Here is a 17,443-nt window from a genome sequence, read left to right as displayed (position 1 = left end):
GCAACCCAAGTGTGACGTAAAAGTTGCTTAAAAACATTGACACCCCCCTCCCAGAAAAAAAGTCCATTCTCGAGGTCGGAAAATTTGTTTCGGGTTAGGGGTAGGTGGTCCAACTATCTATTCAGACAAAAAGAAAACAAATGATCCAAATAAGAGAAATGAAGAGATTCACTTCTATTTATTTCTTTCCATATCTGAATGGACAACATACATAAAAACATGCACAGTATAACGTAAAACGGATACTTTGTATATAATCTCACAACATTGATCCACATGAAAATATTAATACAAATATGAAAACAATACGACATGTATAAAAATACAATATAAATGTACTTCTCAAGTCATTATATTACTACATGTTTAAGCGTTCTCGGAGAACATGATACTGGATTGACTGTACGTTGAAAATTGCGAATTTTCTCTTCAATGCAATTTTCTAAATGAAATATCTAGTTGCTAAGTTTAAATTCATCAAAATATATATTGACAATTGAATGATATCCAGAAACAATGTATACAAGCTGACTCTCTCCTTCATCAGAAACATGAACCCCTTATAACTTTTTAAAATGGACGAGGTAGATAATCTTTAATGTATCAAAAATAAGTATGGACAGTGCCTTACCGTGTAACATACGTTTTACATCCATTGGATTCAGAGTCCGTTTGTAAACTAGACAGTAGCATACACATCAATACATCTCAGACTTACTCAATACACGTACAATCACTAATTTATTACAAAAACAATTTATTTTTTGTTACTAAATTAGGGCAAACATTACAAAGGTAACGAGAAAGCTTACACAATTATGTAATACCTGGTATTGGGGTCCATTTTTACATACTGGTAGAATGTTACAGGAAACGCATTTCAAACATAATCGAAATATAGGTAAAATGACTAAGTCATCTGATCAGATTTCCCTGAAAGAATGAAATCAATACAGCTGATTCATTGAACAGTTACAGATATTAAATAGAGAATAATACATGGCAAAATCTGTATCACACCCCATATCAACCCGAGACTCCAATATCAGCCCGAGGGCCGAAGGCCAGAGGGCTGATATTGGTCGAGGGTTGATATTGGGTGTGATACAGATTTTGTCTTGTATTGTTGTTTTTATTATATATTTGAAAATAGTGTCAAAAAAATCATATATAAACCTGTAAATTAATTAATTCTTAATAATTGAATCTGTTCTTTTTTTCGTTGAATTTCCTTTCTCATTATTTTTTTTCCAAAGGCAATGCATACAGCGATAAGAAATGAAATAATTATTAATTAAACAAATAATTATTTTGAATAGCATAAAATATCTGATGAAAATTTACAATTTAAATATTAGCTTTATAAACAATTAATAGAAAAAGATCCGAGGTACTCCGAATGAAAAATACAGAGATGTTCCGGAAAGGTGTAATAAAGGGTGTGATAAAGGGTAAAATAAAGGGTGCTGATACAGGGTGTGTAATACAGGGCGCGTGCCTATGTTCATATCAGGGGTGCAAAAATCCTGTATTATTGAACAAATATATAATAAAATACAATAAAATACTACTTCTTTCGTGGGCGGAAGCTTCATTTGTCTATTTTTGGCAAGATTTTTGCATTGAATTAATTTTCTAAAAAATAAGAAAATAAGTGGAGAAGATTTTTAATATTTAAACTAAATAATGTTGCTTAATGTAAAATATACAGACTTGTAGGAACAGATAAAATTGCAGATTAATTTTTTTTCTATCCCTCATTTAAATAATAATATCAGTTATATAAAATAATTACAATTTAGAATTTTATGGTACCGATTCTTTCTTTGAGGGGAGATCGTCTGTCTTTGATCCAAAAATATATACAGATGCTTATTTCTTAGGAAAAAAAATGTCAGACAAGTAAAAGTTCTTATCAGATAACAACCTAATTATAAAAAATATTAATATTATAAGGCTATAAGATTCTATATCTTCTTATTTACTCTCGTTGTTCTTAGCGACTTGAGCAAAGTCTGTAATCTCATTCCGCAGAAAAGCAATACCCTTCCTACATTACAGGAGGAAAATTCATTAAAATGTAAAGCACAGCGGCTTAGAACAACGACTTCTACAACAGCACCTGGTACTCTTCTGTGGAATAAATACAGAACGCACTTCTGGAAATATAAGCTCTGTGGTTGTCCATGGTTATTGTCTGAAGTCTGCATGACAACTTTTTCATTGACTGAATACAGAATAATGCTTGAAAACAGAAATTGTTACAAGTACCTTGAATTAACATATTAAAAATTTTTCAGCTTGCTTTCTTTTAAAATTAGGTCAAGTAACATTTCAAAGTACATTGTTCGCCAAATCAGTGTATAAATTTTGTAATCCATGTCTGTAACATTTACACAACACAACATTACGGGCAGCTGTGTGCAACCTCTAGAGCTCGGCAGCCATCAGTGCGGCTATTGTTTTCTGCTTTTGATCATTTGGAGGGGTGCCTGAGAGCCCGGGGGTAAAGTTTCTAACACTCCTCCGCAATTGGAGCCTTTTCCTCATCTGTTCCTTCTGTCACGGCGTTGTCGCCATTTGATGCTTTCAGTTTAATCGGTTCCTCCCCCTGTTATATAAATTTAAAAAGTTGTTTTCTAATAATTTTTTAAGACGAGTATTCAATTCTTTTTTGTAATGTAAAGAGATCAGAACTATATCACACTGGATATACACACATTTACCATGTTTAAGTCTTAAACATCCTCAATCATCGGTTTTCATCAAATGCTGCACTATGAATGATATATATTTTTTTATTTTTACATTATTTATCAACTTAAAATATGCTTGGCAAAAGTGAATATGTATGAGGAACTCACCTGCAATTAAAAAAACAAAACCAAAAAAGTTGCATTCTTCTAAACTCTATTGTATAAATTAATCCCCAACCCACCCACAAACAACACTTTTCAATATCAAACTCTCACCTTTGATTTTTTGTTCGCCCTGTAAACCTCTATTAGCAGCATGAGGATCCCCACAATGATACCCAAAAGAAGCAAAATGAAGGCTATAGACAAGTCAATAGTATTTAGAGGACGCGCAGGTGTCAACAAAGTCACTTCCGGTTTATTCAAGTAATCGCTGAGTGACCCTACATTGCAGTCACTTGGCCACCATTTTTGCCGAAATTCTTTCAGTGGTAGTTTGCTAATGCTCTTTGACAATTCTTCACAAAGAGAAACATTATTACAAGCAATAGCTTGATCTGTCGGTTGTACTTTCTCTCCCACCACCATTACACTACAGTCTCGTCCCGCGAATCTCTCGGCCACGTGATCTTCCATGATGGCGGCAAAGGATCCCTCTGACGCTTTAACTTTCTGATAGCCTTCATCGTCTGTTTCAAACAAATTATCTTGCTCAGATCTTGAAATGTAATATAAACGGTTTAATACTGGATCTTTGCTAAGTTTTAAAAAATTGTCCCACGACTTTGTTCCGTAGGCGACTTCAGATTGCAATTCCATTTGATGAAATGTCTTAAAAGGGAGAACGGGTTTTCTTGGGGCACTGGTTATCAAAAACGAACCAAGATTTGCAATGTAGGCAGTGATCATAAACAACACGAAGCTCATCCACATGGAAGTCAGAAAACGACCTCCTGGTGACCTGGGAACTTCCTTGAAACCTACAAAAATATGTAACTCAATGTTAAAAGGTGAGGTTTTCCTTCGACGTTTTATTTATACTGAAGCATAGTTTATATATAATCTAGATGGATTATTTCTAGGTATCTAAGACAAACCTTGCCAGCACACGGTACTATGAACAAAGAACAGGGCGTTGTTGATGGTAAAGCTATCTTTACTGTTAGTCTTGTCCTCAGCTTCCGGTATTTTGCTCCATTCAGACGGACTGAATTTGTTAATGATGGTCAAAAGGATTCCCGTTATCATACAGACCACCATTAACATTATCCAAACATCGGCACTACAATCAATACAAAAAATGAATAGAATTATAAAACAAATTGCGTTTCTGAAACGCATACAAATGTAATTGTGCCTCGAAGCATTGCTCTGTTGTTACGTGGACAATCGCTGGGCAAACTGAAACATTGAAAATTGCATGAAGTCAGCTATTATGTAGATTTCCGATATCCTTATGCGTTGATTTACAGTCATGACACATCCTATAATATAAGCAACCTTTGAAAAGTCTATCACGTGTACAAAATTATGGCATACATTTTACAGACCAGATTTTACAGGTCATCTTGTCGTTATGAACTTCAGGGTCAGGTGCACAATGGACGTAAGCAGCCGATGAATCAAATCTTCCGGTTATACTTTGACCAGATATGCATTTCTTTTGTTGTAACTTTGATCTCGCTAATTTATCTTATGTAGTTGTCATAATTTTTACACTCTTATCTTGAGCTATCTTTATGGCACGTACATGTATGAGTTTCTAATATGTTTTAATTACAAAGGTGTGAAGTTTTCATTTAAGGCTCGTGTTAGCGATTTTGGAAGCGAAGGGAACCAACGATAGTGTGGAGGGATGGCGCTTGGGATTGGTGATGGATCATAATAAAATATAGACAGACAATGAGACAGAATTAAGACTATATTCAGGCCATATATGTCCACCACGAATATCGTTTGAGATTGGGACTTGTGAAAGAATACTAAATAAGTTGTAAAGTGCTGCAACGCATAAGTAATTTCAAATCTAACTTAACCAGTCGTTGAATAATATGACTACAAATAAGAATTTTTATGTCTTAGTTGAGCAGGTAAATCTAACATAAAATTCCATGTTTTCTGTGAATTGAGGGCTGGCTAGCGATATTGGACTGTTTTAACAGCTAGTAAACGTTTTTTGAGAGGGTCATTTGGTAAAAAATGTACCACACAAGAAGAAAAACAAAATTCTAAGGATTTAATGTCAAGTATATAGAGCGGATTACACTTAGACTGCTCCAGAGCTTTGTTTAGACAGCGTAAGTATATTTCAAGGTCTCGGTGTTTGTGAATTATGGACAGAAGCACAAGTATTCTGGATCTTAGATAAAATAATCTTTATCAATAAAATAGCATTTTCCAGACCGTGTGTTAAGGACATAGGTTCTCAGTAAAACACTTGATATTGACGGGAAATGTGTAAACAGTGGGCGAAATGTCTGCAGGGTTAGACATTTGAAGCCAGTTATGTCAGATGCAAGGTAATAAAGCGTAGGCAGCTTCCTGATTGTTTATATAGAGGACAAGGAGAGCAGAGAGCAGCAGCAGAGTTTCTGTCAGTAAATGAAATGCTCACATCATATGTATGAATTACCTTTAATGCTTGAAATGTGAAGCCAATACAGAACTCTACAGCTGATGTTTATAAAAACAATCAATAACCCTTACGCAAAATGAGGAAAAAACATCAACAATGAATGAAGAAAAAACACATTTGAAGTAATTTTGTCCGTAACAATTGTTTGTATTTTGCATTGGTTGTGGTTATAATTAAAGGGTGCAAAGGATCAGACGAAGCACAGTATAATGAGTATTTCACGCCAAAGTCACAATACTGATCTACATGTATTCAAATCCTCTTTTAATGAACAGCTATAAAATGCACAAATATCTGTACGATTTCCATGACTTCGGATTTACCTGAATGGTTGAAAGAGAACCGCTAGCCCGCTGTAGGGAGGGACTTGTGGCTTCCAGACCAGAATTCTATGGCTGCTGTGAAAGATGGGTCTGGTAAAGGCTACATCCTCTTTCCGCTTGTCTGTCACAGTCAGATCGGCTGCCACTAAATCAGCTTTCTTAGAACATAAGAGCATTATGTCTGTTTAAACATGAAAACAACTGAAGTCACAGAAAAATTCAATTCAATTTTACATTTTCATTATCATAATCATGACTCAACACCTGATGGTTTTAAACTATGATTCTCAGACATATTTTCAACATCATTACTCTAGAGACCATAAAGGCGTTTACATGAAAGAGATATTTAGCATTGCTTTGAAATAGCATATATGAAACCCGCAAAAATAAGATATAAAACAGAATGAATAGAGGCCTGGGGGCCACAATGCTGACATGTCAACATTCTCTTTTGTACTTGTAAATACCCGTTAAATGAAACCCTTTGTTGACGTTCATGATTTCAACAAATTTAACTTACCGTAAATGTAGACTTCAAATAAATTGAATAGATTATAGCATTCCTTCTGTTGCAAATGTGTAAAAATTTCTAAATAAAACTTTATTTGCCAATGGTGTTCCCGAGGCCATGCTTCCAGCAAACTACACTTATGCTTACATATTAAAAATATGACTAACATATTAAAAATATGACTACTTGTAATTCTGCTGTCTGTTTTATTTTTTGAAGCAGATGTTTCTTATCATTCCTATGTAAAATTCTGACCCAGTCTTTAGGCCCATTCCTCGTCCCATAATAACAAATCTCTATCTACACTTAATGAAAAAAAAATGTGAAAAGATTACAGACGGACGGACAGTTAGACAGACCGAGACAGACGCCGGACAACAGGTGATCAGAAAAGCTCACTTGAGCTTTAAAACATCCATCAAATAAACTTTTGGTCTGACAAGCCTCCTTAAAATACATAAATTTGGCCCTTTGTTGTGGCCCCATCCAACACCCTTGGTCATGATTTGAACAAATTTGAATCTATGCTACGTGAAGATGCTTTCATATAAGTTTTATCTTTTCTTGCCCATTGTTTTTGAGAAGATTTTTACATGACATCCACTCTATTTTCAATATTTCTTAATTATCCCCCTTTCAAATGGTGTTACCTTCCATTTGAATAAACTTGAAGCCCCGTCACCCAGGGATGCTTTGTAGCAAGTTTGGTTGATATTGGCCTTGTCCTGGAGAATAGATGAAAGTACGTGTAAGAGTTTCTATACATGCATACTAAGGATTAACTTCAACAACTTCCCACCTTAGTAACGAGAAGTCCCATCATGCCACTCCAGTCCCCTTTGGCATCCTTCATCCCATAAATACCGTCTGGTTCTGGTTGGATTGAGTATGTAAAGTTTTCAGACTTTGACAGAGCATTTAGTACATCTACCATGTAGCCCTCATACTTCCCAGGAGAGCCGCTAACTTCCATCAAAAACGGGGGTCTCTAAAATAAAAGAATGTTTATACTGTTTGACTTATTATCGACAAACGACGCTGTAATAAATCACACTCAAAAACTCAGTATGCTTTAAGTGAGAACAAAAGTAATATCAATTTAAAGTGATATAAGAAGAGAGATAATAATATTGGGTCTCTACAGTTACCTTAGCATCATGGGTTTAAGGCCGGAATACAGAGGAAGTCTTGCCATATACTAGTATTACTACGTAGTAAGACTTAAAACTTAAGTTTTTAAAAGTTGAACGACTGTCCTGTCAACATGCACTCTTAGGCAAGCCTTACATGATTATAACGGACTTCCATAAATCTAAAACAGTGCATTCAGTTATCAAAATTGAAGATATAGCTAGTAGGGCGTAGGCAATATTTAACTGATCAGCGGATTCACACTTTTTAAAAAGAGGGAGTGGCTGAACAGATGCGTTTGAAAATACGGCGATTATTGTTGGATTTTTCGATTGTTTATTTCAATCAACCCACGTGTACTGTTAAATGAAATTCGGTTCACAGATGGGTGAATGGTTTTCTTTGGTTAAGAGGAAAAGGTTACCGAAGTCTTTTATTAAGAAATATAGCTGTGCTCTATTCGTAAGTTCAATGTTGCAGGTTGCACTACAGTATTAAATTTTGCTATATATTCTTTCCAAAAAATGCACAATTTTGATTAGGCAATCTTAATTCAAAACAAACTTTTGAGAGGTTTCCTTTTCAGATCTTATAAAGCAGGGTTTTTTTTTTTATAAAACATTTTTGTACCAAAACAAGAGGTCCATGGGGCACAATCCTCACCCGGGTGACTTTGTCCTTGCTACTCTTCATTAGATATATTTTTTAATTTCCCCCTTTACTTACTATCATAAAAAATTTTGACTAAAATCTAGCTCCGAAGGGAGCTATGACTTTTAAATAAAGTTGAATCCACACAACAGAAGAATTTTTCCTATACTTTCCTGATTGCTTAATGTGGTCCTAACCCTAACCCCGGGGCTTATGATTTGAACAAATTTGAATCCACATTATGCTTGCTTATGTAATGAATAATCATGGCTTTGTTGTGATTTTAGATTAGTAAAGATTTTTTCCAAAATACTGCGATGTGAAACTTTTATCGTCTATTTTGAATCCCCCCCTCCCCCCCGCCCTGCCTCAGGGTCATGATTTGTAAACTACCTGAGGATGCTCCCATATTAATATGACAAATCATGGCTTAGTTGTTTTTGAAAAGAAGTTTTTTAAAAAAAAAAATCTTAATATTCTTATCCAAAACTTTGAACACCTGTTGTGGCCCCAACCTACTCATTATTCCCATGTTAAACTTTGATCGCCGAATGTGGCCCCAACCTACCCGTGGGGGTAATGGTTTTAACAAATCTTAATCTGCACTACCTGAGGATGCTTCCATATTCACATGCCTAGTCAGGGCTTTTCTGTACTTGAGAAGAAGATTTTTAAGATATTTATGCCCCGCCATGAATATGGCCGGAGCATATACATGTAATAGTGTTTATCATGTCTGTCCTCCGTCCCTCCGCCCTTCTGTCCTTCCATCACACTTTGCGTTTAGTTATTTTTATCAAACTTCATATGGTGATAAATATTTATGAGAGCTATACAGCCTCATTAATAGTTTTTGAACTTGATCTTTTCTTTGACCTTGACCTCACTTTTCTTAAATTTGTGTTAAGCTAAGTTTTAAAGCACAGACACAACTCGACCACAATTCGTCCTTTAATAGTACATTCAAGTCCAAATTACAACTTCTGAATGAGTTAGCAACACGAGGTGGATCTGGTACATGTAATTAGCTTTACATGAAATCCAGGAATCCAGTGAAGGTAGGGTAGATCAAACTCACCTTTGTTGACTGGAATATTAAAAGTATTAAAGACTGAAATGTGATTTTGAAGAATTTCATTCTTAGAAAGTAAGCTGTGAGTATAAGTAGGATCTAATTAAGAGCGGGCTCAACCTGACTACGGACAGGCTTCGACTGCTTGGAAATGGCAAATTTACTCGATCTTAACTTGAAATGAATTGATTGTGGTCGGGGAACAGACGAAATGGGCGTATTAAGGACTGTTTGTGAAGAAACTATGATCGTAATTGTAGACATATTGTGTGAAAACTTACACATTCAACCCCCGAAACACAAGCCGTTTAATAATTCTAAAGTATGGAATAAGTCGTTCTGAAAACAAGTTTGGTGTGATGGGGCTGTCACACGCGGTAGCACTAGAAGTTAAGTTCCATGACTTATAAGGCGAACCTTAACGCGTGTACCAACATCTAAGTTTTGATAAACTCAGCCCTAAATGAAACTTTTAAATCATATGACATGACTTTTACAAGGGGTTTTAACCCTCCATAACTTACTTCCATCAGTCATATAGTCTGCTTGTATTCATGCTAAATGTACTGGAATAACTAAGATATTCAAAGACACACTACATAAAAATTGTATAAGAATTGTTTAGTATATTAACCAGCTCAGCCCCAACCTGATATCTGAACTCTAGATACAGTGCTCAAGGACATGCATTACTCAGCTGTGGTAGGGGGCTAACATACAACCAATTTGCCTACTAGATATTCGTAAGATTTTAAAATATGCAATGAATAGCTAAGTCCAACTGCAGGGCCAGAACAGTCATTCTACTACGTACAGGACTGACTGCTCTTTATACAAATAATGCAGAAATAGATTATTGAATATTTCATGAATTTATGAATGACAATGGGCCCATCTTTCAGCCGCTTTGATTGTGAAACTCTCCTTTTTCAACCTTAGCAATAGATACTACATAGCAAATTTGGATGAAATCGGTTCAGCCATTTCACAGAAACAAAAATACGACGAGATAGCAATACGTAACCTTGGTTACACTGGTGACTTTTAATCACAATTTAACGGTACATGCATAGGATTTTCGTTTGTTTAAATTTACAGAAACAAGGGCGCTTGTCATAGGCTCTTTTATCAGTTTATTGAACATAGGCGTTTCTTATGCCTACACTGTGTAGCATTATGTTGGCAAGATAGAATAAAACAAAGGTGTATTGCTAGCGAAATGAGACGTGTAGGCCACCGTTCTCCACAAAAACTCTGTGCCATCCTTGCAAATGGATAGATGTGATAAGAAGTAAGAAAAAATAAACTCAACAAATTATGAATTTGGAGCCCTCTGTGCTTGCATCAAATTTCGGCGATATATTTTTTTCGTGTTTTAATGCAATCGTTTTTATTAAACGCACAATTAATTTAAACATTAACCAGCAGTGCTTTATCTTACAACTAAGAAAATAACGTTTTTCAAATTACTGAAAAATGTCTCATAACTCCCACACATAGATTTTTTAAAAATTCTCAAACGTGTGAAAGAGATTTTTTTATTACCTTTGACTTCGGAATATAGTGCATCTCTTTTTCTGTCCGTCATTCCTACGAAATTTTATCGAGTGCATTAGTGTCTTGAACATGTTGAAAGGCAAAAGACAAGTACAACGGGTTTATAGCTGAACGGTCAAGTTTTTCCCAATCCGCAGTAAAAGATGCCATTTAGCACCCTAAGAATTAGAGTACAGGAAGCAATTAATGTGCTCATTACTTCCTCCCACCCTTTTTTTAATGCCAAGTTCCTTAAATTTTTAATTGTTGCGTTACTTCGAGATAGCCTGCGACAGATACTGCAACAGCTGTGACTTTTTACAATGAGAAATAAAGAGAGTTGGATAAAATCGGTAACCATGCATATCCTAAGAAACCTATACATGTACATGTATTAATTCAATTGAAGCACAAGTGCGTTATTTCAACATCCCGATATATACGTAGGCTTACCAAAATTGACGTGATCTTCAGTTCCCTCCCCTGAAAAAAAAAAGAAAATGTAAAATATTAAAATTGAATGTTTAATGCCTAAGTTTTCTTCCCTCTTTTCGTTTCTTTTCGTTCTTCTTTTTTTTTCAAAAAGTATTAAAATTTAATAACTTTTCAAATTTTCGTTTACGTACATGCATCTTTAACATTTTATACATTTTCATTCTGTAAATATTAAGTACATGCAAATAAAACAAATTTGCAATGCTCTCGGTCGAGAATTAGGTGTTAATGTTAGAAAATTCCTCAAAATACCCATGATATTTTTCAGTTCTGTCAGAGCTCTGCATGGCCATTGAAACAAATCGTAACAGTATTTTAGCCATTTTAAGGGTCACTGACTGCTTTTAATCGCTTTTTAAGCAAAATACAACATCTCCCAGGGGTGTTAGAAGGGTCGTCCGCTGGCTTTCTGTTTTTATTATATTACAAACAAAACAAAAATAACAGTAAACCAGATGGCTAAACAGTGGGGGTTTTCCTGACAGGCCACATTCTGATTTCGGCCAGGCTAAGGGCGCAGGGGTTAAACATTTTTAAGTTCAAAAGTTTAAACTTTTTATCAAGCGAGACTGCAAGGAATCTCATAAATGATTTTACCATTAACACTTTTTGACAAAAACAAATACTTTTTTTAATTTGTTAATATTTAATATCATTTCTTAAGAAATCATTTGTGTATTTGGATATATATTAAGTATTGAATGCCAAGTATTCGGTAACACAACTTATATGAAGCACAGGAAGAGATTGGTTCAGTTCAGGTGCACATTTTTTTTTTAATAATAACGATCCCTCCCTTCCCCCACCCCTTTGGACCGACGAGAGACAAAATGATCCATGTTTGTTGCTTTGCTCTGCAAACAATACAGGAATATAAAACGTACCAATCTATACATAACTGTCTTTAATTAAAAAGCTTTGCATAAATCGTTTTAACACTTCGTGTTAGATATATGTATAAGATGACTCCCGTCTCTTTGGCATTTTTTTTTGATCCATGTTTATTTTGCTTACTAATATGACAAATTATAACCTCCGTCGTGTTCGAGTACTTACGTCATCCATTTCTAAGAAATCTTTAATTATATACTGTCAGTTATCAAGTCTCAGATTATACATATTAGGTACATAAATATATTTCAATCAAGGACATCTACATAAGAATCATGCGCTATTACAGGAATATTTTTGTTTAACGGCTTACATAAAAAGATCAATCTTGAGTAATTCTACACTTACATTTGTCAGTAATGTATTGCTATGCAAGTTCTTCTTTATCATAGATTACATTTTAATAAATATGAATATATATATATATATATATATATATATATATATATATATATATATATATATATATATATATATGTTTGCTGTGTTCCCTTTGTTGACATTTTAAGGTTATAGTTGGGTTTTTTTTTCTGATTCTTATTCCATTGTTTCTGGTTTCGTGTTTTTAACGGTGCCATTTTACATTCCAGCATTGAAAATGAAATCTAAGTCACTGTTGTGTTCACTCATTTTGAAGAAAGAACGAGCGAAGCCAACGATAGAATAGCTGATAAGACATTGTACAGTAAGCAGGCTTCTCCCACTTACCATTTTCTTCTTTTTACTTCTAACATGAGGCATCGAATAAAAGAACTCTAAAGTTACAAAGCACTTGAATAAGCAAAGATACATCAAATAAATTACGTGTACTACTATTGGGCTCTGTTAATCTTCGACTGTTAAAAACAATTTTGATTCCATATTTATAAGCACTTGCAGTTTGACCGCCATTCTTGTCTGCATGTGATGTTATTAAAGACGTTAATTTACATATCGTTTTTTACTAATTCTAAATATTCTTTCTACAGGGTTTCTCTAAAGCTTTTTTCGGGAATCCTGGCTGTCCAGTATGCTATGCTCAAGTGTAAATACTGTATACCTATCTAGATAAAAGACAATTATCTTAACACTATAACTTATAAGAGTAATTATCATTAAAAACACTATTTACGATATTTATTTAAAGATAGAAATTATTATGTCAAATGAGTATCCCTTTTTATTTTACAGTATATGCCATATTTCCTTCACTATTTCAGATTTTCAGAAAATTACACAACCTTATCTTTTTCACTTAAATAAATTAATTTCGTGTAAATCAGGAGTTGCTGTACATATGCTGACCGACTTATCCAAAAAAAAAAAAAAAAAAAAAAAAATGCGGAAATTGTGTTTGTAGGGGGTGGGGGTTAGTCGCGATGGTTAGAAAGTTACATATATCACCCTCTCCACTGCGGGTTGCTTTACCAACGTCCCAGTTTTCATGTCATTTATCCATGCCTTGGCCCTATTTATGAAAAGTCACGAATTAACTACCGGTGAGAGGTCTTCGTATCCGATGGTTATCCTTTACTTGAACCAAAAATTCAAAAGAAGAAAAGAACGCCCCAGAATTTTTTCTTTGTCCTGCATACAATGATTTTTACAGATGGTTAAAAACAGTGTATCAATATAGGCCAATCAGAATCCCCCTTCCGCTGAAGATGTTAGCCACAGCAAAACTATTTCCTTGTTTAGGTCCTCGTGGCACCTGTTAAGGTTTGAAATAATAATCAGGTGAAGAAATCAAACCTTCTCATTGTTTCAAGTGAAGTTTGCTGTATTCGACTCAATTTTTCACCCACTGAAGGGTTAAGATCACTTTGTAATGTCCTGATCACTGGGCACCTGCCCAGTAACTTGTTCAGTGGTTATTACAAACATGTGCATCTGTAAGCTTAGCGGATGTATATTTTTCACTGAACTTATACATGTATATTTGTGAATAACACTAAATGAATGATTTGTTTAATATCTTTAAATATAAAATACGTAGATATACGGCAAAAGTGAAGCACATGTCATTACTTGATGAAAAAGATTATTGACTGCTTAGTTATTCTGTGAACTTTAGTATCCAAGATATTTGATTCACACTTATATTAATGGATTACAGCTAGGGTATGAAACTGACACATTTCTTAAATCATAAAAATCTTGATTATTCCATAATTAAAATCTTTATCCTGGAACCAGACAAAACTTAATTTCATATCTGATACATATATTCCAACTTATAATAATAACAATAATGCTTTATTTAGAGAAAATAAATACGGAACTGACATACTCCTAAATTATACACAGTAGGAAAAAATTTTAGTAAGCACGTAAGAAAAAAATTAGATAGCAAATAAGCTATACTGGAAAGGCTACGGAAGTGTTTATGGAACTTTAGACATCCAAGTATACATTAAAACATATTTCGGGACTCATTTACATAAGATTTTCACCCCACCCGCCCTTACTTCTCTCCACGAAATTTTGTAAAAATTCCACACATCCACAGAAATAGTTAGTTCTATAAGTTACCAAAATTCAGTCGTATGATATCCTATTGGCTGCATGATACTGACATCAGAGAGAAACACCATTTAATTACATTCATAACTGTTAGGTTTTCCTCACTGATGCTGAAAACACCCCGGTTACCATGTGTTTCATCAGTTATCATTTCTACAATACATAGTCATATCTTAGATACAGATATACTGTCAGCAAGTGAAAACAAAATGAGATCTCTATTTTGGTTCGAAAAAAAAATATTTGAAAAAAAAAATGGTTAAGTGTATTTCTTCGTGTTCCTATGCATTTTACAAGTAAACACAGCGGCATAGTGGACAGAAAAATTCCATAATTCTTGTCTTTTGCCATATTTGACATACATAAAAAAAGAAATCAGTGACAGGTGACATTGCAGTGTATTTTTAAAGTATTTTACAGACTTATCAGAAATTCTTGTATCCCTTTAGACTATACGTAAATCTCTAAGATTAATTTAAAAAAAAAAACAACAACAAAACTCCGTAATCACCGAAATAAGGATTTTTCTTCCTTCAGATTTAAGCACTATATAATTATCATGGTTACCGTGCATTCCAATAAAAATTGACATTTGTCATACTTCAACAAATATATTTATTTTGATTACTAAATACGAACAGTATGCAGCAGACATATATTGATTTGTTCAACAAGCAATTCAGTATTTTATAACCATCAAAATGAATAAACACATTTATTGCTTTCGTTAGTTAAATATTTTACCTTTGACTCAATATGATTATATGATATGTATAGAACAGTTATTTTATGTACGGTCGAGGTGACAACTGGGTTGTTATTTTCAAATAGATCAAGAATTTGCACTCTATATATCCCCTAACATCATTATAATTTTTCATTACAAAATCTCGTACGAGTGACAACCGGTTTCCTTTTTATAAAATTTCTTCGACTTCTGGTATAACTACATGAGATTATATCGTTTTATTTACTTGCTGTTCTGTTTAAAAACACACGTGTTTCTTTACAACACCATCGGTCAAGAGGTCATATTAATAATAACCATTTCTCAAGTTGACCGCTCTCGATCGTTTCATCATTCATTATAAATCATTAATAAAACAAAACCTTTTAATGACATCGTGGCACAGTATTCATTTCATTAGGCTAGTGATGTTCTATAATGTTTATTTCAAATTGTTGATTACTTACCCATGTAAATATCACTATGTCCAAACATAAACAAACATAGATTGCACGCATTCTCCCTAGTTCCTGATTGTGACCTGGTCAAATCAACGCCGCTGTCCAGTTGACCAACTGTCTCGCCGCCTCCCACGAATTCTAGGTCAAACAGGGGCGTTATTTTAAATTTTGGATGGCATCAGTCGATGTCAACTTAACCACAGGCATCTAAACAAGATTCTGTATCGGAGAAAGGAAACCACGGGTTTTTATACTACAGTACGATTCAAAGGCAGCTCTGCGCACCTGCGCGGATATTCGCAGCCATGAGCTTGCAATTGATTAAAGACGTTGAGATTTCTAACGTGTGTGCATTGTATGTGTGAAAATAGAAATATTTTCATGACGTATTACAAGACAAAATTATTGATTGTAAAACCGATCAGGTAATTTAACTGTAATCATATTGGAGAGATACATTATATAATAGTTTATTTCCAGACTTTTCACGATTTTGATATTTGACGTGCCAGGAAAAATTTTTCAAGCATATGAAAATTGTGAAAAAAAAGCCTAGAAAACATTACACATTTCGGACTAGAGAGACATATGCATGCAATGGAAACCTATCACTCCTCCAGGGATGAAGTTGCTCACTGAAAGGTTATATATAATCTAGAAAAAACAACTATATTGAATGGAACCACATCAGTTTGGAAAATGAAATATCGTAGTTAACATAAAGAATTTTTATTTCGTTCAAATAAATTTAAAGGACTGTCTGTCCATCTTATCTGTCTGTCTGTCAAGTAACCATCTGCTTCTCTCTCTCTTTCTCTCTCTCATTTTTTTCTCTCCCTTACTAGTTATCTTTTAACAAAATAAACATGAATGGTTTTAATATAAGTCCACGATAGTTAAATGTTAGCTGCAGCTCTGTATCTCACTGGTCTGGAAATAAAATGGAATGAATGACCAGAGAGCTATAAAATATACTAATACACGCGACCTTATTGGTGAATATGAAAATTTATTTTTCTCCACTGGACTAAAAATAGATTGGGGACTTCTAAATTGATAAAATTAGCTATGAAAAGTAATTTCATCTTCACTTGACCTCAACATGCACTCAGGTGTCCACCGTCAACATAACATCCGGGTAAGTATATTATTGGAGGAGTAGGAGGGGTCCTGCTCGCACTTCTTTTTTAAATGTAAATTTTACTGTTCAGTATTAAAATGTTCATTAAAAGGTGCCCCTCCCCGATTTTTTGATCCAGAATTATCAAACCCCTCCTAAATTCATGGACCCTAACCCCAACCCCCTATATAAGATTCTGGAGTTTGGAGAATTAATTCTCCCCTTTTTTGGCTTGTCAAAGATTTTTGTTCAAGTTAGTTGACATCTCCTACTCCCCCCCCCCCCCCATCCCCACCATGTACCAGGTATTTCTTTCTTCTTTTTTTTTTAAATAGATTAAGAAATGCCAAATTATTGCAACTGGTTTTGTTTATTTTAACCACGCTTTATTTTATTGCATCTGGCTATATGACTTCAACAAATGTTAAAATACGTTATATTTCCATTAGGGAACTCTTCAAAATTAGAGGCGCGTTTGGTCGTCTGACTGGGACAGCATTGCGTGGCGGATAATACAAAACATGCAAATCTCAATGCAATTTTAAATGTTAAATGTATTTGTCATTCCCATTAAAGAACAGAAGAACTAAAAGACATATGTAAGAGAGCGAGAACCCTAAATTTATCATCCATTAATAAAAAATACGACATTTCCGAGGCATGTATATTGTATTTAGATGTACCATACG

At 34.3% G+C, this 17,443-nt stretch overlaps 1 protein-coding gene across 1 annotated transcript; it reads right to left on the bottom strand.

Moving 5' to 3' along the window:
* Positions 1-1,403: 1,403 nt before the first annotated feature.
* Positions 1,404-15,931, bottom strand: LOC133195845 (glutamate receptor U1-like). The gene is made up of 7 exons (XM_061331802.1): positions 15,641-15,931; positions 11,012-11,041; positions 6,968-7,156; positions 5,655-5,812; positions 3,794-3,978; positions 2,973-3,676; positions 1,404-2,611 (listed from the first exon to the last, which is right to left on the bottom strand). The coding sequence occupies exons 1-7, from the start codon at positions 15,689-15,691 to the stop codon at positions 2,516-2,518; spliced, it is 1,413 nt and encodes a 470-aa protein (XP_061187786.1). The 5' UTR covers positions 15,692-15,931; the 3' UTR covers positions 1,404-2,515.
* Between the last annotated feature and the right edge of the window lie 1,512 nt (positions 15,932-17,443).

This window comes from Saccostrea echinata, unplaced genomic scaffold (genome assembly GCF_033153115.1).
Source record: "Saccostrea echinata isolate AGI-Se365-2 ecotype Australia unplaced genomic scaffold, CSIRO_AGI_Sech_v1 ptg000029l, whole genome shotgun sequence".
In the NCBI taxonomy this organism is placed as follows: Eukaryota; Metazoa; Mollusca; class Bivalvia; order Ostreida; family Ostreidae; genus Saccostrea; species Saccostrea echinata.
Note: the sequence above shows the minus strand (reverse complement) of the source record. Positions and strands in the feature narration are given on the sequence as shown.